This window comes from Leguminivora glycinivorella, chromosome 24 (assembly GCF_023078275.1).
Source record: "Leguminivora glycinivorella isolate SPB_JAAS2020 chromosome 24, LegGlyc_1.1, whole genome shotgun sequence".
Lineage (NCBI taxonomy): Eukaryota > Metazoa > Arthropoda > Insecta > Lepidoptera > Tortricidae > Leguminivora > Leguminivora glycinivorella.
In genome coordinates, this window is record NC_062994.1 from 10,984,656 (window position 1) to 11,010,391 (window position 25,736).

The 25,736-nt window shown below is 42.8% G+C and overlaps 1 protein-coding gene across 1 annotated transcript in view; it reads right to left on the reverse strand.

The window, feature by feature from the left end:
• The window catches only part of LOC125238533 (translin), a 34,636-nt gene that overhangs the window by 7,781 nt on the left and 1,119 nt on the right, over nt 1-25,736 (reverse strand). Inside the window, 4 exon segments of the mRNA XM_048145867.1 lie at nt 1,984-2,075; nt 6,760-6,842; nt 24,130-24,178; nt 24,181-24,253. Coding sequence (XP_048001824.1) covers nt 1,984-2,075; nt 6,760-6,842; nt 24,130-24,178; nt 24,181-24,253 — 297 coding nt within the window.

Consider the following 25,736-nt stretch of genomic DNA (forward strand, 5'->3'; position numbering starts at 1 on the left):
AAATTTCATTTTTAACTCAATAATCACGTTATCATGCGAAATACGATAAACGAAGTAACACGTGCAGTATATTTTTTGGGTTGTATTTTATATGAAAGGACATCTTTAGATATAAATTTAAAGTTTTGGGTTTTTGCATTTTTCTTGATTTTTCCTATTTTTACATGATGACCAAAAGTGACATTTTAGGCGTTATTAGGCATACTTTGAAGCGATATAACTAAATTTTTTGGTTGGACTGATATGTTTTTTAATATGCTATGAGTTTATTTCGATTGATAGCTTTTCTGTCACATGCTAAGAATATTTTTTAAGCACGAGATACATGTAAATAGGAATTTTTGGAAAATTCCAATTTTGCTATAAATTAGGGTCTCAGAAAAAAATGTTTTAAAGTACAAAAAAATTAAATTAAAATCATTTCAGATACCAAAGACTATGTTTAATATATAAATTTAATAAAAATATGTAAAAATAAAAAAATAAATTTTACAAAAAAATATTAATATTTTTTTATTAAATCAATGGTAGAGGGCCAAAAGTATATAGCTACTCGTAGATTTTTTAAATTATTTTTCTCGTCTTCATAAAATTAGGCATTCTTTGAGTGGTATTCAATTGCATATTTCCAAAATTTTTAAATTCGCTCCACCCTAGTATACACCCTGTTTTTAACCCCAGACGTAAAAACGAAGGGGTGTTATAAGTTTGACGTGTCTGTCTGTCTGTTTGTCTGTCTGTCTGTGTGTGTGTCTGTCTGTGGCATCGTAGCTCCCGAACGGATGAACCGATTTAGATTTAGTTTTTTTTGTCTGAAAGCTGAGTTAGTCGGGAGTGTTCTTAGCCATGTTTCATGAAAATCGGTCCACTATGTCGCAGTCGGGGGTTTCTTCAAAATTTTAATTTTGTGGTTATTATTGAATTCCGTTCATTTTAAGGGAAGGTTCTTTAGATCAAATACAATTAATTTCTTTAAGAAACAAGCGACTTAACATTTACGGTTATCAAGTTATTAAAAGTAAGATAATTACTGAACACGTGTGTGACAGCCTTTAACAATTCCTAATGTTATTTGTTTTGACATGTGCCGTCAATCACTTGACACTAACTTGAATGTAATTCTTAAGGGTCTCTCACACTAATAAATCAATTTATTAAAGTTGCCGTCAATAGAAATTGCGAACAATGTAAACAAACCAGTCAATGTAATATCCGTATTCTAGCACTCTTTGGTTGTTTTAGGATCATCATGTGATGCACATTGACTAAATAACACAGTGTTAACCAGTATTTGACGAGTTATAAAGGAAATTAAACACAGTTCGAAATTTTACATTGTTCGCAACTTCTATTGACGGCGACTTTATGTATGAAAACGATGATTTTTTTTTTTGCGAATTTAACTTAAAGAGATATACAGTATGGTCCCTGATAATGAACCTAACGACGTGTCGAATTTAACGGAAAACAATAAAAACACCGTGTATGAATAACCACAAAATTAAAATTTTGAAAAAACCCCCGACATTTTCCCCATGGGCTAGCATGCAAGGATTTTTATACTACGTCGGTGTCAAACAAGCATACGGTCCGCCTGATGGAAAGCGGTCACCGTAGCCTATGGACGCCTGCAACTCAAATAAATAAATAAATAAATATTACAGGACATTCTTAATACACAGATTGACTTAGGCCCACGGTAAGCTCAAGAAGGCTTGTGTTGTGTATACGATATATACAATATTATATTTATATACATAGAAATCATCCATGACTCAGGAACAAATATCTGTGCTCATCACACAAATAAATGCCCTTACCGGGATTCGAACCCGGGACCGCGGCGCAGCAGGCAGGGTTACTACACTACCGACTGCGCCAGACCGGTCGTCAACGGGGCTCAAAGAGTGTCACTTGGGCGTTGCCACCCCATTAGAAACCTGTACACTCCCTTTGCTGTGTTAAGTAGTAAGTATTGTTTACCTGAAGCCAGCGTTGAGCTCCATGACGAACTTGGAGATTTGCAGAGGTCGCGCGTAGTCGCCCCGAGTCACTGCGTTCACGGCCAGTCGGGACTGCGAACAACACAGTATTGTAAATTTAAATAGATATCATATACGAAAGAAAAAACGACAAGGCCCACTGGTGGCCGAGCCGGGAATAGGCTAGTTTCCTATACTTAAAATAATAGTTATTTGTTATACAAGAGGGCAAAGTTGTATTTTAACGCCGAGTGTGGAATTGAAAAACGAGCAAGTGAAAGGATGCTATAGTTGAACCACGAGCGAAGCGAGTGGTTCGAGAATAGAATCCTGAACTTGCGAGTTTTTTAACACACGAGAAGTAAAATACATCTTTGCGAGGAAAGGTCAGTAGTTCCACAGGTGGTAAATCATCTTTATTACTAGATTCACCTACTTTTATCAATTTTAAAGCAGTTAATTTGACTTTATTCAAGGTCAAATTACTTTACCCACTAGTGGATAAAATGCGTTTTTACCCGCTGGTATTAAAGGACAAAACACGTGTTTCCGAGCTAGTGAGGGGAAAAATATTTTATGCAGTGCACGAAATAAAGTACCATCTAATTAGAAGAAAAATGTGGAGAGTGGTTATGTTTAAACATAATTTATCACTACATAGTATAAAACAAAGGGTCCCCCCACATCTAGCGTCTCGCGAGCGTCGCGTCGGGCCAACTGTATGGAAAAAGACGTCGCGTCGACGCGACGTCGGGCTTTGTCCATACAGTTGGCCCGACGCGACGCTCGCGAGACGCTAGATGTTGGGGGACCCAAAGTCGCTTTCTCTGTCCCTATGTCCCTATGTATGCTTAAATCTTTAAAACTACGCAACGGATTTTGATGCGGTTTTTTTTAATAGATAGAGTGATTGTAGAGGAAGGTTTACATGTAGGTATAGTACCCGTGCGAAGCCGGGGCGGGTCGCTAGTATTTAATAAGTCAAAGAGAAGGATATATATAGTAAATGAATTGACCGTGACGTCACTCCTCAGTATTTCATAGTAATTCCATATTAGCAAATCGTTTTGACAGTTCTTAAAAAGAAGCTGATTTGACTAGTAGGAAACTAGCCTATCGAACCCGGGTCTTCAGCTTACGCGGCTAACGTCTTCACCACTAGACCACGACTAGTCTAGTGGTGAAGACGTTACGTTATTTATAATTTATATATAGTAGTGTGACTACTTGGAAAAAATAACAAATCAAAAAATATACAATAAAATAATTTGATTTGTTCCCTAGTTGAACACATTATTGGTTATTTTATTAAGCCCGGACGCAAAAACAACGGGGTGTTATAAGTTTGACGTGTCTGTCTCTGTGTGTGTCTGTCTGTCTGTCTGTGGCATCGTAGCTCCCAAACGGATGACCCGATTTGGATTTAGTTTTTTTTGTCTGAAAGCTGAGTTAGTCGGGAGTGTTCTTAGCCATGTTTCATGAAAATCAGTCTACTATGTCGAGGTCGGGGGTTTTTTTTTAATTTTAATATTGTGGTTAGGTTAGGTTATTACTCTTTCGTCACAGACGGTCTCCCACAGTACAGCCTGGCATAACCTATCCACAAAATTAAAAAAAAAAACCCGACGAGACAGAGTTGCCATCTAGTATCGAGTAGTGGTACTGATCATAGGGAACATGACTGTAGTTAAAATAAAATATTTTATACCATGCACGAAATAAAGCATCAGATAAATATAAGAAAAACATGGACAGAAGTTATTTTTAAATCATTTTTCATTCAAATGAAATATATAAAGTAACTGAGTTGATTGTGACTCGATTGACTGATTGTGATTCGATTTCATATGAATTACTTATTAGCAAGTCGTTCAAAATCGTTTTGACAGTTCTTAAAAAGAAGCTGATTTGACTAGGAGGCAAGTAGCCTATTTGACGCGTGATTGTCGCTAGATGTCACTTAAGTATGCCTATACAAATAACCCGCATTTACTGATGTATGGAGTTACAACTCTTCCCTTAGGCCGTTTTCACATTATCCGATCCGATATCGGATGTCGGAAGGATTTCAATAGAAAAAATCCAAGATGGCGCCTGTAATGTATGGGATATCGGTCCGACATCCGATATCGGATCGGATAATGTGAAAACGCACTTATGGTTCCCTTTATGGTTTGGACGAAAACCTTTCGATGTGTTATTCATATTGTTATGTAATATGTATAGACACACCTCGGACACTGGCGATCAAATACAGCGTGTGTATTCCATACGGGCGAATATTTTAATAAAATAAATATAAATAATAAATAAATATTATAGGACATTCTTACACAGATTGACTGATCCCCACGGTAAGCTCAAGAAGGCTTGTGTTGTGGGTACTCAGACAACGATATATATAATATAATATATAAATACTTATATACATAGAAAACATCCATGACTCGGGAACAAATATCTGTGCTCATCGCATAAATAAATGCCCTTACCGGGATTCGAACCCGGGACCGCAGCGCAGCAGGCAGGGTCACTACCGACTGCGCCAGACCGGTCGTCGAAATAACGATTAGTATCGGACCTAAGGAGCCTAACCACATGTTTTTTTTTTTGACTAGGTGGAATTTTTTTTTTCATACATAATAATTCAGCACGCAATACGTCCACATCAATTAGCGTACCTACTTAAACGTCATTACGACACACAGACCAACCCCTATAGACATCTATTACAAGACGACTCGCGGTCGCCAGCCTTCCTATTTGCACTGATATAAGCGCGGGCGCTCGCCGTGCCCGATCAGTATCGACCAAGTAACAGACCCGAAAGCAGCGCGTGTTTTTCGCACAAAAAAATTGGAAAAGGGTATTTTGATGCCTTAAAGATGTCCACCTGTAGTGTGGAAAGGTAACAAGAAGCTCAAATTTAAAAACAGACGGCATTACATTCCACAAATAAGTCATATTTATAATTTATTCAGAGCCGGCATAGGTCAACTTACATTGGCCACTTACGCGTCAGTAGAGGGACAGTCATACTTCTGTCCCTTTTCATCTGGCGCGACTGCCCGCCGTCCTTGAAACGGCCAATCACAGCGCGCTTAACACATTCCCCGCCCGCTCCTCGCACCCCAAACACTGGTGACTCGTATCGCGAACCAAATATACAAGACTGCCACTCTATAGGAGGTTCTCTGTGTTACGACATGACGTTTATGTCATGTCAAATTAAGTTGGACAGTGTACATTGCTGCTTGATCAGATTGAAATAAAAAAAATACTCTTAATTAATAACAGTTTTTAACAAAATGATTATTGTATACGATTCGTATGATCAGATACTATAACTCAGTGTTTTTCAAACTTTATGGTGCCACGGCCCATTATGACCTCTCAAATTTTTTCGCGACCCCCATACCTCGTTTCTAATAGTACCTATAACTTACTGCTGAAAGATGTAATAAATTTTATTACATCTTTCAGCACATCGAATCGAATCGAATTTACAAATTTTATAAATAAAAGTTGTAAATTCGATCAAATCTTCGCAAACTCGTCTATTGCGAATAGTACCTATGCGTAGATATGGGTGTACTTTATCACTTATCACTCAGGGGTGAGATGGCTTTCGAGAGGAAGGGTTTTGACACGCGTTATAGAGCTTCAATCAGAATTATTAATGTTTTTACAATATTGTTGCTGATTATGTTACGATATTGAAAGTAGCATATCTTGCCGGTATCTTTGACCACTTAAATGTTATGATCGCAAGTCTGCAAAGAAAGGGACGAAAGCATAATTAGAGAAAAAGATAAAGTTAACGGATTTCTAGCAAAAATTGAGTTGTGGACTACATTTTTACACAGCATGCAGTTTGCGTATGCGTATGCAGTTTGATTATTTCCTTGCATGGCTAAAATCATTCAAGAAATATCATCAGATATGGTGGAGAGCTTGCAATGTTTAAAAAACCAACTCCAAAGTTATTTCTCAACTGAAACATTGATTGGTGATGGAAAGTTGGATTTTGAATATTTTTTTTAATATTGAGTCCGTTGAGCTGGCCGATCTCAACGCCTCGGTGAAAGAAGCACCATTTCAATTGATGCGTTCTAGGTTAAAAGAATGGCTTTATTTAGTAAAAGAAGCCCTTAAAGTTTTGATCCCATTTGCTACTTCATATTTATGCGAGTTGACGTTTTCAACAAATAAACACAATTTATTTATTTATCATAAAATTAGTTTTTTAAGGTTAACCTTTTAATTTTCAAGAATTTGACTTTTTTAAGTTAAAAAAAACATAACCAGTTTATCTTAAAGCTGAACTTCGCGACCCCCTTGGATAGATGCCGCGACCCCCCTGGGGGTCGCGACCCACACTTTGAAAAACACTGCTATAACTGGATACATTATTCGCCCGTATGGAATCCACACGCTGTATATGAAAGAGGCGCGTTCCTAGCACATATTCTAAGCTCGTGTAGGTGAACGCGTACCATGCTTGTTTGAGTGAAATATGACAGGTCGAATGTTCGCGTTTTAGATAGGCGGTAACTGTGAGGTAACCGAGAGGGGGTGGGCGGCGCTTTCAGCGGGGAGCGGGAGTGGCCATACTGTACGATAGTACTCTTTATAATACTGTGGTATAGATATGTGGGTACTTATAATATTGTAGGTATACCTTCAGCCTTGAATAAAGCATCAGCTGTGTTAACGTCCTCTCGTTGTTTTAATCAAATATCTCACATAAGCAGAGTTTTAAAAATACAAATCTCACCAGTTCAGTGCACATCTGCAGTAGACCGACCAGGTAGTCTTCCACATCCAGGTGGAACCCTTCCTTCTCCTCCACAGCACTGACTGGAAATTAAAATAGTATAGCCGGTCATTTTCACGGAATATCTACCCCAATTTCTTGCTTTGGTACTTGGTAGTTCATATAAATTCAACTAAATAATCATAAATGTGAGGTATAGCACAAGAAAAAGCGGGCCTCAAAAATGTAGATGGTACGGAGAGCAGAGAAGGGCAGCGTCCCCACTTAAGGTGGACTTCCGACCAAAGCGGCTCTATCGCAATGGCCTCAGTGTCGCAGCGGTAGCAGACGCAGGTTCGCTTTCGAGCGGCGCGACGCGTCAGTGTCAATGTCGCTGCGTTAGTGACGCCGGAGCCGCTTTGCTCAGAAGTCCAGCTTTAGGCGTCGCGTATCCCGCCGCGAGGAACGGACGTCTCCGCCACGCCGCCTGAATGTAATTCAAAAAACGTCTCCTCAGTACATTTTGTATAGGAAGGACGTAAGACGCGCCCCCTGGCGCCGGCCTGGGGCGCGTTTTACGACAGTTACGTCTTTCCTATACAAAATGTACTGAGGAGACGTTTTTAGGGTTCCGTAGTCAACTAGGAACCCTTATAGTTTCGCCATGTCTGTCTGTCCGTCCGTCCGTCCGTCCGTCAGCGGATAATCTCAGTAACCGTTAGCACTAGAAAGCTGAAATTTGGTACCAATATGTATATCAATCACGCCAACAAAGTGCAAAAATAAAAAATGGAAAAAAATGTTTTATTAGGGTACCCCCCCTACATGTAAAGTGGGAGCAGATTTTTTTTTTCATTCCAATCCCAACGTGTGATATATCGTTGGATAGGTATTTAAAAATGAATAAGGGTTTACTCAGATTGTTTTTTGATAATATTAATATTTTTGAAAATAATCGCTCCTAAAGGAAAAAAAGTTCGTCCCCCCCCCCCTCTAACTTTTGAACCATATGTTTAAAAAATATGAAAAAAATTCACAAAAGTAGAACTTTATAAAGACTTTCTAGGAAAATTGTTTTGAACTTCATAGGTTTAGTAGTTTTTGAGAAAAATACGGAAAACTACGGAACCCTACACTGAGCGTGGCCCGACACGCTCTTGGCCGGTTTTTTGAATTGCATTCAGGTGACGTGGCGGAGACGTCCGTTGCGCGCCGCAAGACATGCGTCTTACGAGTGTGGATGGTCCCAAGGACGGGTGGAGGGGCATGGATGAATGTGGTAAGAGACAGGAAGCAGTGGAAGAGGTCTTCGTCAAAGGACGAGTTGGAGTTGCCGATGTAAATAAAAAATATTTTTTTTTTTTTTTTATTAGCCTACTGTAGTGTCCCACTGCTGGGCAAAGGCCTCCCCTCGCTTCTAATATGTATGTAATGTAAATAACAAAATATCTACTAGAAATGAAACTTCGATAGTAAAGGCTATTTTTATTTTATTTCATTTTAAATAGTCATAAATATAAATAATTATGAGTTATCCCGGCATTTTGCCACGGCTCATGGGAGCCTGGGGTCCGCTTTGACAACTAATCCCAAGATTTGGCGTAGGCACTATGTTACAAATTGACGCGGTTTTCTAAAATATGATGCAATGCCAATTCGTAACTGTCTGGATCGAGCATAAATATGTATACTCGCCGGTAACAAACGATACTAATTGAGAAACCTGGCCAACAAGGATATCATGCACTGGACTAACCTTCAGCTGCAATATGGCTCCTCAGCGTGGCTGGTTCTTTCACGTTCACCCCTTCTCCTTCACACACCGGCCGGTGGTACGATAAACAGTCTCAGGCCTTGTCACGCACAATAATCACGATATAAACACACAAATATGGAGATTCAACGAGTAAAACATAATATTTCGATTTTATTCAATGGCGGTCGATGTGATCGCTCGCGGCGTCGCGGTGTTCTCCCAATCGCCGACCGAGGCGCTGCAGACGGTGTCCACGCGCATGCGCCCAAATACAGTTTAGGCGATCCTCATTGGCTAGCATTTCAAAATTCGCATCCCTGCGAACTACGGTTTGGCAGTGCATCGATAAATGGTTGGAAGCGCGCGGAATATGAATTATTATTGTAAAACTAAACGTTAAGAACGGAACATTCCGCCCACCAAAATACCAATGGGATTTTCCCGAATAAAAAAGGGACGTTACATTACTATTAGACTACGATTTATTAAGCTAATCTTAAAACTAGGAGCGTTGTTGGGAGTGATTATTCGGATGGAAGAGGACATAGTTTGACCAGGGGCCTTTTAATTAAGTTATCCTTCGCGGTTCTAACGGTAGCCACCCGAACTACTCCGTCAGGTCCGTTATGGAGAGACACAACTCGTCCCAACGGCCAATGAAGAGGAGGTCGGTTGTCGTCTTTAATAAGTACGAGTGAGTTTACGGTTAACGGTGTCGAGTCTTTGGTCCATTTTGCCCGCTGAGTTAAAGCATGTAGGTACTCATTATTCCATCGTTTCCAGAACTGCTGTTGGAAAGCTTGGATGAGTTGCCACCGGTCTAGGCGATTTAATTTGACGTCTGTGTAGTCAGAGTCTGGGACAGCAGTCAGAGGCTCTAATGTCAGAAAGTGACCGGGTGTGAGAACGTCAAGGTCGTTAGGGTCAGAGCTTAATGGGCACAAAGGCCTAGAGTTTAGGATGGATTCCACTTGGGTGAAAATGGTCGATAATTCCTCGAACGTTAGAGTCTGGTCGCCAATAATGCGATACAAATGGGTTTTCGCGGCCTTAATTTGAATCTCCCATATGCCCCCGAAATGTGGCGCGGATGGGGGGTTGCGTTTGAAAGCAATACGCTCTGCATCTGAAGCTTGTTCGATACAAGCCGCTAATTGCGAGCTCGCGCCGACAAAGTTCGTACCGCAATCAGAATGAATTACGTTACAGCGCCCACGACGGGAAACGAAACGACGTAGGGCTGCGATGAACCCATCGGTTGAAAGCGTTGACACTACCTCCAAGTGCACGGCCTTTGTGCTAAGGCAGACAAACAGGCATAGATAAGCCTTGTCGATTTTCGCACCGCGGTGAGTTCCGAGTTTGATACGGAACGGACCACCGAAATCAACGCCGACTACAGAAAACGGTTTAGCCTGGTTGACTCGGAAGGCAGGAAGGTCGCTCATAAACGGTTGCAGAGGCTGTGGATGTAGCCGATAACATCGGATACATTTCGACAGCTGATGTCGTATAGCTCGCCTTGCAGCGAGTATCCAGAATTGCTGCAGGACCAAGTAGTGAGTCGTATTTAAACCCGGATGGAAGCAATTCCGATGCACCGATTCGATTACGCGTGTCGTAAGTACACATTTTCTAGGCAATAGAGCGGGATGCTTGTGCTCAAATTCTAATCCGGAGCGCGCAAGTCGTCCGCCCACCCTGAGTATACCTTGGTCGTCGAGAAACGGATTCAGTTTGCGAAGACTACGAGGTAACTGTTTCCGCAATTTAAGTTTCGATATCTCATCGGAAAAATGACGATTTTGGAAATGCTTAACGATTTCGAGTAGCGCCCGATGGCGCTCGGTGTCTGTTATGAACAGGCTTTCAGATCGAGAAGCGTTGCCACGCGCGTTGGTGTAAAACCTACGAACGTAAGCCAGAATGCGACAGACTTTGTCCAAGGACGAGTACCTCTCTAACAGCTGATCGATGATTGACGGTTGCTTGATAGGTTCGGTTTGGCTTGTTACCAGAGTTACTCGACGCTGCTCGGAAAGTACAACGTTGTCGTTGTTACGATCCTTCGATAGATCTGTTGGCCATTCAGACGGTGGTTGGGAAAGCCACTCTGGACCCGCCCACCATAGCGTATTGGTCAAAAGTTCATGTGGCAGCTGCCCACGTGAACAGATATCTGCGGGATTCGTTCCAGAGGGAACGTGTCTCCAGCAGGCGGTAGGAACGATGTCCTGCACGTGGCTAACACGATTGGCGACGAATGTCACCCAACGCGAAGACGGAGCACGCAACCAAGCCAAGGTAACGGTTGAATCACACCAAAGGTAAGTTTCGTCAATAGGCAACCGTAGCGTGTCCTTGACGAACTTGATGAGGTCAGCAAGCAGCACTGCTGCGCACAGTTCCAACCGAGGCAAAGATTGTTTACGGAGTGGACAAACCTTCGCCTTTGCGCACACGAGATAGACGTGAACGGAACCGTTCGAATCGGTGACACGGAGATATATGACGGCGCCATACGCTACCTCCGAACTGTCGCAAAACCCGTGCAGCTGATACGTTTGAGCACCTTTTATGGTGAGCTTGCGAGGAATTTTCAGGTCCCTAATTTGAGGGAGCTGCTGGGAGAAGTTGTTCCACTGGGAGACAATTTCCGGAGGTGGAGTTTCATCCCATGATGTGCCAAGAATCCAAAGTTTTTGGATTAAGGCTTTGGCTTGGATTGTCAGAGGAGACAAGAAACCCAAAGGGTCAAAGATTCTGGCGACCTCGCTTAGAATCGTTCGTTTGGTACACGGTTGATTGGAAGGTTGAACGTTAAAAACGAACGAATCTGAAGCGGGTTCCCATTTAAGGCCAAGAACCTTAACGGTAGTGTCTTCGGCTTCGGTAAATACGACGGCCTCCGAAAGACACATTTCTGAGGGCAAGTCCCTTAGAAGTTCGGGTTGGTTGCTTACCCATTTTCGAAGCTCAAAACAGCCGAGCTTGAAAAGGTCGATAACTTGTGACTTGATGTCACGAGCATCATCCAGCGAAGAACTTCCGGTAACAACGTCGTCGACATAAATATCGGAAGCTAGAACGGTTTTGGCCTTTGGGTACTTGTGCCCTTCATCGTTGGCCAATTGCTGGATCGTTCGGCAAGCAAGAAACGGAGCCGAGGAGACCCCGTACGTTACGGTGTTTAAAATATATTCCTGAAGAGGCTCATCTGGGTGAGCTCGCCAGAGAATACGCTGGTAATCCCAGTGTTGCGGAGCAACGTTAATTTGACGGTACATTTGGCGCACGTCAGCCATAAAGACCACTTCGTGCTCCCGGTAATGAAGAAGAATCTCCGCAATGTTGGATTGTAACTTTGGACCTGTTAATTGCGTGTCGTTCAGGGATTTGGAATGCGCATCTTTAGCTGACGCGTCAAAAACGACGCGCAGCTTCGTTGTGGCGCTCTCAGGGCGCAAAATGCAATGATGCGGCACGTAATACTTCCCTTGACCCATGTGCTTAGCAGGCACCAAAGTCATGTGACCACTTTCGATGTAGTCGGTCATGAAATCAACATATTGTTGTTTCAAGTCTGGATCACGAGACAGGCGCTTTTCGATAGCATGGAAGCGTCGTAACGCTATCTCCCGAGAGCCTTCAAACAAAGGCTCAGCGTTATCTTTGAAAGGGAGAGAGACGACGTACCTACCAGTCTCGTCACGGTAATGCTCATTTGTGAAGCTGTCTTCACAGAGCCGTTCATCTGGGGTTAATCGGGAAGAATGTGGAACGGTATCGATTTCCCAGAAGCGTTGAACGATATTGTTCAGGTTTTCATCCATATTGGGTGGTGGCACACTCAATAAGGATGACGAAGCTAGTCGGGTTCTTCCGACAATCAGCCATCCGAAGACTGAGTTGAGAGCACGCGGTTTATTGACGCAGCGTTTCACACGTTGGTCGAGAAGTGCCTCAGCAAAGACGTCGGCAGCGAGCAAGACATCAATTGGACCAGGAATGTCAAAACCAGGATCTGCTAACGGTAATGTTTTGACGTTGCCCAATCCACTCGTATTGAGTCTTCCAATTGGCTGATCTGCACAAATGTGCGGTGCGACAAACATATCCAGACGGAAATGTACGGTGTCCTTGGAGCCTATATCACAGGTGACCTGGCCAGTCACCGATGCGGGTGCTCCACCAAGGACGCTTGGCCCCTCACTAGTCACGGTAGGCTCCAGCTGTAGCCGTTGAGCTGCGTGCGTAGTAAGGAAATTGTTTTGACTTCCGGTATCGAATAACGCCCGGAAGGTATGAAACTTGCCCGAAGCATCACGAATTTGGACAAGCGCGGTTGCCAGTAGCACGGTCGTGTTTAAAAGTGAGTTCGACGAAGTCCGCGGTTCCTTAGCCAGTAAGACGACTGGACTAGGTTTTCCACCCGAAGGTTCAAGATGGCTGGCAACTTCCTCTCGGTGTAACAGAGTGTGGTGCTTTCGCTTGCATTTCTGACAAGAGAAAATCGATGTGCACTGTCTGACTGAATGAGATGCGTTAAGACAGTTGTAGCACCACTTTCTCTCTGTAGTGACAGCCATGCGTTCATCTACCGATTTAGCTAAAAAAGCCTTACAGGCTGATATGTGATGATCCTCGTCACAGAAGGAACATTTTCGGACAACTTTCGGAGTTCCCGAAACTTTCGGTTTCACCTCTTGTTTCTCACCCTTCGCATGGGGGGTTACATTAACGGTAGGTGATAGCAGGGTATGCGTGACGTTATGTCGCTTCGGTTTCTGAACGGTTCCCGTTGCCTCTTTAGAAGAACTCGCGGTTTTAGAAGTAACGGCGGTAAAATGCGTATCGCGCAACATAGCTTCGCATTTCGAGTGTAAAAATGCCCTTATTTGTTTATATTGAGGCATTTCCACGTCGGCGTGTTTTTCCTCAAACTCGCGTCGCAACTTAGTATCTAACTTCGCAAGAATGTTATAACATAGGACAAAGTCCCAATGTTCCGTCGGTAATTTCAACTGTTTTAAAATAGTTAGATTTTCATCGATAGTATCTAGCGCGTGTCGAAAATCTTGAGCGTTACCTATTTTAAAACTGACATCTAAAATGTCCCGCCAACACGTAAAAGCTAAGTCGCGTTTATCCTCATAACGAGCTTTAAGCGCATTGTATGCACTCAAATAATGTTCATTTGAAACCGGAAACGTCTTAATTAACGATAAAGCGTCACCGCGTAAAACGGACACTAAATAATGAAATTTCTCAATTTCACTCAAAAGAGTAGATTCATGAATAAGCGCATTATAAGTGGCGATAAACTCGGGCCACTCCTTAATAGTACCCGAAAAGGTCGGTAGCGAAATCTTTGGTAGTCGCATGTTGCTACTATGCGAACCCGTTGTTGTGTCCTGCCTCGAAATATCCGGTTGTTGAGACGAGCACGGTAAAAATTTACGCTGCATGGCAACCACCTTAAAGTACGCTTCATCAAAACGTTCTTGAATCTCATTCTCACCTTCGTCGGCATCATCCCCCAATAGATCCGAAATGATAAGGTGAGATTCTTGAAAACTGTCAGAAATATTTTTTATTTCCTGACAATACGAAAGAAATAACTCGACTTGTGAATCGTCGGTATTGGTTAAAATACCTATCTCTAAAGCCTTCGCTATACGATTATACGCCATAGTTCGTTTACGCCGCAAACTTGGTAAGTTTTTAACAGTGTAAGTCTCATCGGTACATTTTTTACCTACGTTCGATTTTGATTTACGCCTTGTTAGGTAAGACATTGTTAAAGTTATAAAACAATGTTTACTAATACGTAAGTAATGCCTACTTGAACAACAAGCTTGTATTTAAAAACACTATACGTTAAAAGTGATAGCACAAATAAAACCAACTTCGATGTTTTTATAACGCGGCAACTATTAAAATGGGCACCCCAAGTTCGCGGAATTAATATGGTGAAATATATCAACTTAGTCAATTTATACAAAATAGAACTCAAGTAGCACTCGATACGGTCAGGGATATTCGGAATAGTCAATAGAAAATAAAATGAAGGAAGGTTCAGTATAAAATTTAACTTTAATACCACGGTAATTAATTCGAACGATTTGAATTTTCTAAAATTAAAGAATTGAAAGGTTCTATTTATTCCGATTCGAAATAGGTATACGATGGCGTAAGGTTTGCAAATTATAAAACAATGACAATTTTTTTAATACGATAAGTCGAGCGGTCAAAATAAATGAACGAGTTACAAATGTTATGCCTACGTGAACACCTGCGTATAGGAAAACGCGAATATGACCCGTGCCGCCGTACACTATTCAGCGGGCGAGGGATCAGCTTACGTGGTTAGCTCGAACAGCTGTGCGAAGTACCCGTTGCAACTTGTAGGTTTTTAAGAAATATGGTTCGATTTCTTAGAAATTCAGTTATTTATAATAAAAACGGTAACTAATTTTGTCAAATGGATTGAGACGAATAGGTATTATTTCGATAAAGTTTGAATGAATGAATTTGCGATTATAATAATATCTATCGGTACGGTATGCGGTAGGTAGCGAGACAAAATTGGCACAAAGACTTTGATTTTAACTTCGTAATTACGCGATAAATTGACGTTGCAATTCGTTTACACGGTAGAAAAAGATATTAAACGAGTATTAACGACAATGGAAGAAATATTACGAAGTAAAATTGGTAGTTGGTTGGACGATTGTGAATGAGGATCAAAGGGCGTTCCCTGGTTGTTTCGGCACCAAAAAGATGTTACAAATTGACGCGGTTTTCTAAAATATGATGCAATGCCAATTCGTAACTGTCTGGATCGAGCATAAATATGTATACTCGCCGGTAACAAACGATACTAATTGAGAAACCTGGCCAACAAGGATATCATGCACTGGACTAACCTTCAGCTGCAATATGGCTCCTCAGCGTGGCTGGTTCTTTCACGTTCACCCCTTCTCCTTCACACACCGGCCGGTGGTACGATAAACAGTCTCAGGCCTTGTCACGCACAATAATCACGATATAAACACACAAATATGGAGATTCAACGAGTAAAACATAATATTTCGATTTTATTCAATGGCGGTCGATGTGATCGCTCGCGGCGTCGCGGTGTTCTCCCAATCGCCGACCGAGGCGCTGCAGACGGTGTCCACGCGCATGCGCCCAAATACAGTTTAGGCGATCCTCATTGGCTAGCATTTCAAAATTCGCATCCCTGCGAACTACGGTTTGGCAGTGCATCGATAAATGGTTGGAAGCGCGCGGAATATGAATTATTATTGTAAAACTAAACGTTAAGAACGGAACACACTAGTTTTCACGAAAGCGACTGCCATCTGACCTTCCAAACCGAAGGGAAAACTAGACCTTATTGGAATTAGTCCGGTTTCCTCACGATGTTTTCCTTCACCGAAAAGCGACTGGCAAATATCAAATGATATTTCACACATAAAACTTATTAGTGCGAGCCGGGGTTCGAACCCGCGACCTCCGGAACGAAAGTCGCACGTATTTACCCGTTAGGCTACCAGCGCTTCTTTTTACCAGGTTTATATTTACAGAATCATAAAATTAATATAAATATTAATCAAAATGGAATCCGTACTAATATTATAAATGGGAAAGTGTGTGTGTCGGTTTGTTTGTCCGTCTTTGACGGCAAAACGGAACGACGAATTGACGTGATTTTTTAACTGGAGATAGTTGAAGGGATGGAGAGTGACATAGGTTACTTTTTGTCTCTTTCTAATGCGAGCGAAGCCGCGGGTAAAAGCTAGTAATATTATAAATGGGAAAGTGTGTGTGTCTGTTTGTTTGTCCGTCTTTCACGGCAAAACGGAACGACGAATTGACGTGATTTTTTAACTGGAGATAGTTGAAGGGATGGGTCGGTATCAAAACAACTGGATTCTCAAAACGACCAGAACCACATAAAGAGCGTATATCATCTTTAGAGAGGTAGGGCACAGCGAATGATATCCCGCTCTGTGTGGTAGGGCACAGCACAGCGTATATCATCTCGCTCGAACCTAGAGCAGAGCCCAACTGGGGAAGTACCTCCGCCTTACAGAAGACCGCAGCCAAATAGCACTAGACCCTACTCATAGTGTTGTGTTCCTGCTGGTGAGTAAGGCTGCCAGAGCTCAACGAGGGTATGGTGTGCTGACGACTGGAGGACCCACGGAACTAATAATACTGGCTTCGGTCTGTGTAGGCGCGGACTGCAGGCTCGGCTATCAGGGAGACCCGGTGAAACGGCTGACCGCTGGCCGCCCGCAGGTCAGTAGGGTTCCCGAACCCAGGGATTACCTTAATCTCCGCCTTGGGAGGCTGAACCACCAACCTGCGAAAAATCCCTGGGGTAGAGGTCGTGCCGGAGAAGGAGACCGGAGTGGACTCGGCTGCTGCCACAGGGGGGGACCGGGGGCCCTTCCGTACGCCGTGCCTGCAGACCGCACTACCTGCATAGTCCCCCGCCAGATTTGTTCCGTCTATTGTCCTTTGAGTCGTCGGCACCTCTAACCCTCCTTAGAAATAAGTACACAAAAAAAAAATGGCTCATAGAAAAAGAAAGTTTGGTCCATCAGCGGAATCTCCATCCACGCAAGTGGATTTCTGCAACATCAGGGGTATACACTCCAACCTGAACGCAGTCCACTGCTATTTGGAGACTGCGCAGCCGACCTTACTGTTCCTCACGGAGACGCAGATATCCTGCCCGACGGACACATCATACCTATCGTACCCCGGCTATACACTTGAACATAAGTTCATGAGACGCGCCGGTGTATGTGTGTACGCCCGGCGGGATATATGCTGTCGCCGTCTTCAAGCCTTTGAAGACCGGGACCTGTCAGTTCTGTGGGTGCGTGTGGACTACGGCGGCCACACCCGTGTCTACGCGTGCCTATACAGGTCTCATAGCGGCAACACGGAGACAAACCGACTCTTCGAGCACCTACAATTGACGTCCGACAGAGTTCTTGAGCAGTACCCATCCGCAGAGCTGGTGATTTTGGGGGACTTTAACGCCCATCACATTGAGTGGCTTGGTTCTCGGTCCACCGACTTTGCGGGAAGGTCTGCTCATGAATTTTCTCTGGCCTATGGGCTCTCACAACTGGTACATTCTCCCACGAGAATACCAGACATCGAGGACCATACGAGCTCTTTACTGGACCTCCTGCTGACCACGCGTCCGGACGGATATTCCGTCACAGTGAATGCACCTCTCGGCTCGTCCGATCACTGTCTCGTCCGGACTAAAGCGCCTTGCGCGCGGCCTGATCCACCGCGGCCAACTAGCCTACGTCGCGTTTGGCAGTACGGGTCAGCAGATTGGGACGGATTGCGAGAGTTTTACGCTTCGTACCCATGGAGGCAGCTTTGTTTCGCATCAGATGATCCAGACTCCTGTGCGACAAATGTCGCTGAGACAATACAGCTGGGAATGGATTGTTTCATTCCCAACTCGTTAGTCGCTGCAGGAGCAAAGAAGCGACCTTGGTTTAACCGGCCCTGTAAGGAAGCTACAACACGTAAGCAAGCCGCTTACAGGGCTTGGACCAAGGCCGTAGCTGATAAGGATCCGAACGTTACTGATGTGAAACGTAAGCTGAACGCTGCCTCGAGGTCTAGTAAAAGCTATTGCCAGAGCAAAGTTCGATTTTGTCGGCAGATTTGGTGAGAAACTCGCAGGCTACCCATCCGGGAGTCGCGCTTTCTGGTCTCTTGCCAAAGCTGCCGAGGGGAACTTTTGTCGGTCGTCTTTACCACCACTGCGAAATGCTGACGGTAATCTGGTCCATAGTGCAAAAGAGAAAGCCGATCTTCTAGGTACTCTTTTTGCCTCGAACTCGACTGTGAGCGATGACGGTAGCACCGTGCCACCTACCATACCGCGGTGCGCACACTCCATGCCGGAAATCCGCATCTCCCAGAAGGATGTTCGGCGGGAGCTACTGTCCTTAAACGTTCACAAGTCGAGCGGGCCAGACGGCATACCTGCAGTTGTGCTCAAACGCTGTGCTCCAGAGTTGTGTCCCGTGCTAACGCATCTCTTCACGCTTTCTATTAGCAAACGGGAAGTTCCATCTTCGTGGAAAACGGCCCTTGTGCACCCTGTCCCAAAAAAGGGCGACAGATCGGATCCATCAAACTATAGGCCTATCGCTATTACCTCCCTTCTCTCTAAGGTCATGGAGCGTGTAATTAACTCGAAGCTCCTTGGATACCTAGAAGAACACGATCTAATAAGCGACCGCCAGTATGGCTTTCGCCACGGTCGCTCTACTGGTGATCTTCTAGTGTATCTAACTCACCGCTGGGCTTCGGCCATTGAGAGTCAAGGTGAGGCATTGGCAGTTAGCCTAGATATAGCGAAGGCATTTGATCGGGTCTGGCATAGGGGCCTTTTGTCGAAGTTACCATCTTATGGACTGCCCGAGGGATTATGCAAATGGATTGCCAGCTTTTTGTCCGGCAGACGCATACGAGCCGTAGTAGACGGTAGCTGCTCCGATAGCATGGACATAAACGCTGGCGTCCCGCAAGGTTCTGTGCTATCCCCAACGCTGTTCTTGCTGCATATCAATGACATGTTGTCTATCGGCGACATCCATTGCTATGCGGATGACAGTACTGGGGATACATTTTACACGGGCCGTGCTAATATCCCTCGTTCAGTGGTGCTAGAAAGTCGTGAAAAGCTTGTGTCGGACATCGAGAGGATTCTGTCCGGAGTCTCGGTGTGGGGTCGGGACAACCTAGTCTGTTTCAATCCCACTAAGACACAGGTGTGTGCGTTCACCGCTAAGAAAACCCCATTTACTGTGGTTCCACAGTTTCAAGGCACAGCCCTTACCTTGTCAGGAAGTATTGGGATCCTCGGAGTCGACATTTCGAGTAGCGTCCAATTCCGTTGTCACTTGGAAGGGAAAGCTGCGTTGGCATCCAAAAAGCTCGGTGTGCTCAACAGAGCGAGGGGATACTTTACTCCGGGGCAAAGACTGCTCTTGTACAAGTCGCAAGTTAGACCCCACATGGAGTACTGCTGTCACCTTTGGGCAGGAGCACCTGGATACCAGCTTGGACCCTTTGACTCGATCCAGAGACGCGCTGTACGAATTGTCGACGATCCCAAACTCACAGGCGGTATTGAACCCTTAAGTCTAAGGAGGGACTTCGCCTCCTTATGTGTGTTCTATCGCCTGTACAATGGGTTGTGTTCTGAAGAACTGTTTGACATGATGCCAACGGCCACTTTTCATCATCGCACCGCTCGCCATCGACAGGGCGCTCATCCACACACCTTGCAACCTAAATGGTCGCGCACCGTGCGGTTTCAGAGGAATTTCCTCCCACGAACGCTCCGGCTGTGGAATGAGCTCCCTGTCGAGGTATTCCCGATGAACTACAGTATGGGCACAGATCAAATAATACTAGTACAGATACCTAACCCCATACTAAAAATGGGCGCCGTCCTAAGTATTCTAGACCTGTGTACTAAATTTAATCCACACTCAAAGAGCTAGATGGCGCCAGTAGCCACGCGTGGCCAACAAAACTCTTATCAGTATCCTACGTCGAAATAGTCATCAAACTGCAACATCTTGCGACATCTGTTTTAGCTTTCACGCACTAAACATACAACGTCATGTGCACGTTTAAAGTCAGCCATTACTAGATGGCGTTGTAGACATAGCCTACCAGTGGATTGTATGCCGCGCGGTTTGTATGTGTGCGTGCAGGTGGTGCGCAATGTACGTACGCGCTGGGTCCCCTCATCAGTGTGCGTAGTCGAATGCACACGTGCTCACGATAATATTTGTTTCGTTGTATCTATCTACCTCTAATTATAGCTCTTGCGTACTTGCGCGACAGAGCTAGACTACATTTCTGTCGGCATATGGTGTCGACAATTGCCATTCGGCTACGCCGGCTGCTGAGTAAAATATAACACGCACCTATTATTATTGGTATTATTTTGTTGAGCCGTTTTATTATGAGTCCTGTGGCACATTGTTGTTTATATAACCTCGTAAGGACGTCTTGTTAAACCAAATGTTAAAACTCCAGTTTTAAGTAGGTAACATGAATAACAAATTATTTAGTTTCACTAATCAAATTGATTGCTCTATAAATTGATATAATCTGTCAAACAAGTCTGTCAGTAAATAAGAACAAAGAAAACTATAGGTATCCTTTTCTATAGCACCCTAAAGAAAAGGACGCGTGGTGACCTGGTGACGTCTTAGAAAAGTTACTTCGTTGGGTTAGTATCGACACAGATCGACTAGAGAGAGGTAGTTTATCGATACAATAAGTTCGAGAACAGAACAGCATATTAATGCAAGTTAAAATAAATCATGTAAATAAAATTGTTATTTGTTATACACACTGTTTTTATTGAATTCCGATAACTTTAAGGGAAGATCAAATGAATTTAATGTCTCTAAGAAACTTAACTCTTACGGTTATCGAGTTATTAAAAAAATAAAGATAATTACTGAACATGTGTATGACTGCCTTTACCAAAGATAATTACTGAACACGTGTGTGACCAATTCCTAATGTTTTTTGTTTTGACATGTGCAGTCAATCACTTGACACTAACTTGAATGTTATTCGTAAGGGTCTCTCACACTAATAAATTCATTTGTTATGTATGAAAATGATGAAAAATATTTTTTGCGGATTTAATTAAAAGAGGTATACATCAGGGTGGCAAACGGCCTCCGCGCGGCTTGTATGTGTGCTCGCCGCTTAGGCCTCGCGCACACGGAGGCAACAGTTGCTCGGCGACTTTCGTATTTGTATGAAAAGTTGCGTCGCCTCGTGTGCGCACTTTCATACTAAGCCATGGTCGTGACAAAAAAGTCGCCAGCAACAGTTGCCCGTGTGCGCGGGCCCTTACGTACTCGCTCTATCCGCGACACATGCAAGCGGATGTGAATGAACAAGATTGAAGCTAGGAACATACTACGCGGACGTCCGTCGTAAATCGACCGCGACCGCGACCGATCAGTATGCACGGAACAAAACATCCAGCGAGCCAGATGTCGATCGGACGTCCATGCGCTCAAGGCCACGTCCACGTCCGTCGACCGATAGTTTGCACGGTTATGTGTAATTTCATTGTCCAGATTCCCGTCCGCGGTCGATTTACGACGGACGTCCGCGTAGTGTGTTCCGAGCTTAAAGCTAGGAACACACTACGCGGACTTCCGTCGTAAATCGACCGCGGACGGGGATCTGGACAATGAATATACACGTAACCGTGCAAACTATCGGTCGACGGATTGTCCAGATTCCCGTCCGCGGTCGATTCACGACGGACGTCCGCGTAGTGTGTTCCTAGCTTTAGTCGCGGCCCCGCGCCCAGCGCCCCTACCTACCTATACTAGTCCTATTCTACGCATCACATTTGCACTGACCTTGAGAGGCCCGAGCCCCCAATCAAAGAATGCGTTGGTTTATTAAAATTTAAAGCACTCGAAAGCAGGCGCGTAGTTAATTAGAAATGTGGGAAAAAAACCGTCGCGTCGGTGTCGTTTTTCATTTCGTGTATGATATCTATTTCAATTTATAAATATGGAAATGTATATTATTAAGTAAACAAATACATGTACTTAATATAAAAAATAAAAGGTAATGTAGCTAGGTATTTGACAAAACATTTTCTAGAGTAATATTGTCTTCGGTTACCGCGATAGTTACTCATGAAATAAAATTATGGAAACGGATTAAATCGCGTATAATGAATTTAAAATACAGTATAGAAATAAAAACAAATAGTAGTAAATATAGTATTTTAAATTCATTATACGCAATTTAATCCGTTTCCATAGTTTTATTTCATTTTCTAGAGTAATTTTTACTCATGAAATTGAGAAAAACACCGAAATTAGTTATTTACTAAAACTTGACGTTCATATGTTCATTGTAATTTGTAATATGCCTACTTGAAAAATAAATATTTCATTTTCATTTCATTTCAACACATAATTACTATTATCTGTTATGGCCTTATGGCTACCGGCCAGATGAGCCATATTTTTTTTAAAGTTGTTCACCCCTCTTTTTTTGTAACATGGGTGTTTTTTACGCGATTCATACTCAGAATCTCAAGGTATTTCGATCCTGCCTGATAGGAAGTAAAAAAAATATCTTAAGATATCCATACATTTTTCAAACCTTCCATTCCGTTACTGCCATACAAAATGTATGAAAAAATGGTAACGGAATGGGATAAAACTTGGGAGACTTTTTTCTCCTATTAGGAGTGAAAGAGCTCACGATTCTGAGTGGAAACCACATAAAAATTTCCAAATTAAAAAAAAGTCGGGTGGACGTACAACTTTGACAAAAATAAAAATGGCCCAGATAACAGTTCTAATCAACATTCAATAATTAAAATTATTTATTAATAATGAAGAACTAACACGATAAGGTAGGCAAGCACGAATTCAAATTTGTGATTTTTGTGTTTATTGCCATCGCGCAGTCGGGGGCGGTGCCGCTCGGCTGCCCGCAGAAAGCCACTTTATTTGTACGCCTGCTAACGCACACAGACGCGTCCGGTGTACTCGTGTGCGCACCGCCGCGGCGCCGGCCGGTACCCGTGCGGCACAGTGTGTTAAAAACCCCACTTTTGTCTCACCTTGTTTTTATTGCATAATACACACACACACATATTCACATATTGCTTTTCGTTTTACCAACAACGCCATTCATTCATAAGTTTCATTAACGATACCATGTGGTTACGGAGTGCACACGAGTTGAATACGGCTACGTAACCAGTCTAAAATGTGCCGTCCAGACGCGTAAGAAGATCATGGTTCCGGAGAGCGCCCTTACACTGGTGTTTTGAGCGTATGACTAGCCCGCACTCAAGTGGCTATTCTAATTATATCACGTACGTTATGCACAGTCACTCCATCTAATGACGAGAGGTAATAATACTTAGACGACTCGCAACGCGCACGTGACACCCCTTGAGTTGCGGGCGTCCATAGGTTACGGTGACCGCTTTCCATCAGGCGGGCCGTATACCTGTTTGCCACCGACGTGGTATAAAAAAAAAAAAAAGACTTGATCGCAAAACGACCACATCTGCAAAAAGCCTTTATCTCATAATAACTTTCTAGTTAAATGAGCACAATGGAGAGTGACATAGGCTACTTTTTGTCTCTTTCTAATGCGAGCGAAGCCGCAGGCAAAAGCTAGTTTAAAATAAAACACAATATTACCTCTATTTCTTCTTCTTCTTGGTTAGGGACACCTCGGACACTGGCGATCAAATATATGAAAGAGGCGCGTTCCTAGCACACAGTCTAAGCTCGTGTAGGTGAACGCGTACTACGCTTGTATGAGTGGGATATGACAGGTCGACTGATCGCGTTTTTGACAGGCGGTAACTGTGAGGTAACCGAGAGGGGGTGGGCGGCACTTTCAGCGGGGAGAAGGAGTGGCCATACTGTACGATAGTACTCTTTATTATACTGTGGTTAGGGGCTTTGTTAGGCTTCAGAGCGCCTTATGTATCACTGCGACCATTTCTGATCTATTGTGATCTACTTCTATTTACAATGCATACTTACTGCCGAGCACGTCAGCCACTGTCTCATGTGTATCACTGCGACCATTTGATCTATTGTGATCTACCTATTTACAAGCCATATGGTGAGCGCTATGAGGAAGCAGTAGCGTTGCGTCATGTGGCCAGTGGATGTACCTGTGTCATTTTGTCAAATTAGACAATTCGAGGTAGGGTGAGCGCTTTGAAAATGTACCTGATAGAAAAAGCCACTATTCGATCAATGAATTTATTAATGAATGTAATGAATGATTGAATCGTCTCTATTGTTATTATTATTTTATTTTCAATTTAAATGGTCGTGGTATATGTTACTTTTGATATTTCATTTGTTTTTGTCAGTTTAGTTTAATTTTATGCATGTAAAAATTAATACACACCATAATAATTAAACTAGAGTTGGGCCGAATATGGACTTTGCCGAATACGAATATTCGGCCGAACATTCGGTTCAGATTCGGTTACGTTACGCCATATTTTTAAAGCGGATGTTAAGTTAAAACTATTAAATGATTGAGATAATGGTTACATATGTGACTACAACTATGTTCTTATGAATTATGATTTAGTGGATAACTAAAACTTAGAACAACTCTGAACTCTTCTCAACTCTTAAACTACGGTTTTAACATTTTTCAAAACAATTGTATTTACATTTTGACGCATAGGGAATTAATTATCTCTTTTCAATAGTTCCTAAAAACGAACAAAAGATAAAGCGTAAATACAGCGATGTTTATTTTATAGGCGGTGAGCTTATTATTTCACGGGAGTGCTTATCTTTTGTTCGAATACGTACTAACTCGCGGTGGGAGATCCTCATTAGTTATTTAATTTGTTTATTCGGTAAATATTCGGCAACGCAACCGAATTATTCGGCCGAATACGAACATTGAAAAACTTGCCGAATATGCCGAATACCGAATATTTACCGAATATTCGGCCCATCTCTAAATTAAACACTTCTCGCAGGTACACCAGCGTTGTTAGACAGTAATGTATAGTATGTATATATTTTTAGTTAGTTTATGTATGTATATGATTGTACTTATTTACGTATGTATATTGATGATGCATATAGTATTTAGATAGCGACTTATATCTATTTAAATTTCTGTTTTATTTTCCGCACCAATTGTAAGTTTCTGTTTGGTCCAATGGTTGTCTGGTAGAGAGTTCGCCATTTGTACTTTATTCAATTCAATTCAATAATTTTATTTCGGAAAAAATCCATAGTGTTAGTGTTACTTTATGGTTGTGCAATAAAGTTTAAATAAATAAATATAAATAAATATAAATAAATAAAATGCAATTTTAAGAAAAGGATGGAATTAATGTTTAACAATCAGTCCCTAAAAATGTTCTGAAATGTTTTATTGTGGTTTTGGTCTATTGACAGATTTAATTGTATAACATAATAATGACCTACGCACAAAATTAAAATTCTGAAAAAAACCCCCAACCACGACATAGTAGACCGATGGCTAAGAACACTCCCAACTAATTCAGCTTCCAGACAAAAAAAAAAATTAAATCTAAATCGGTTCATCCATTCGGTAGCTACGATGCCACAGACAGACAGACAGACACGTCAAACTCATAACACCCCGT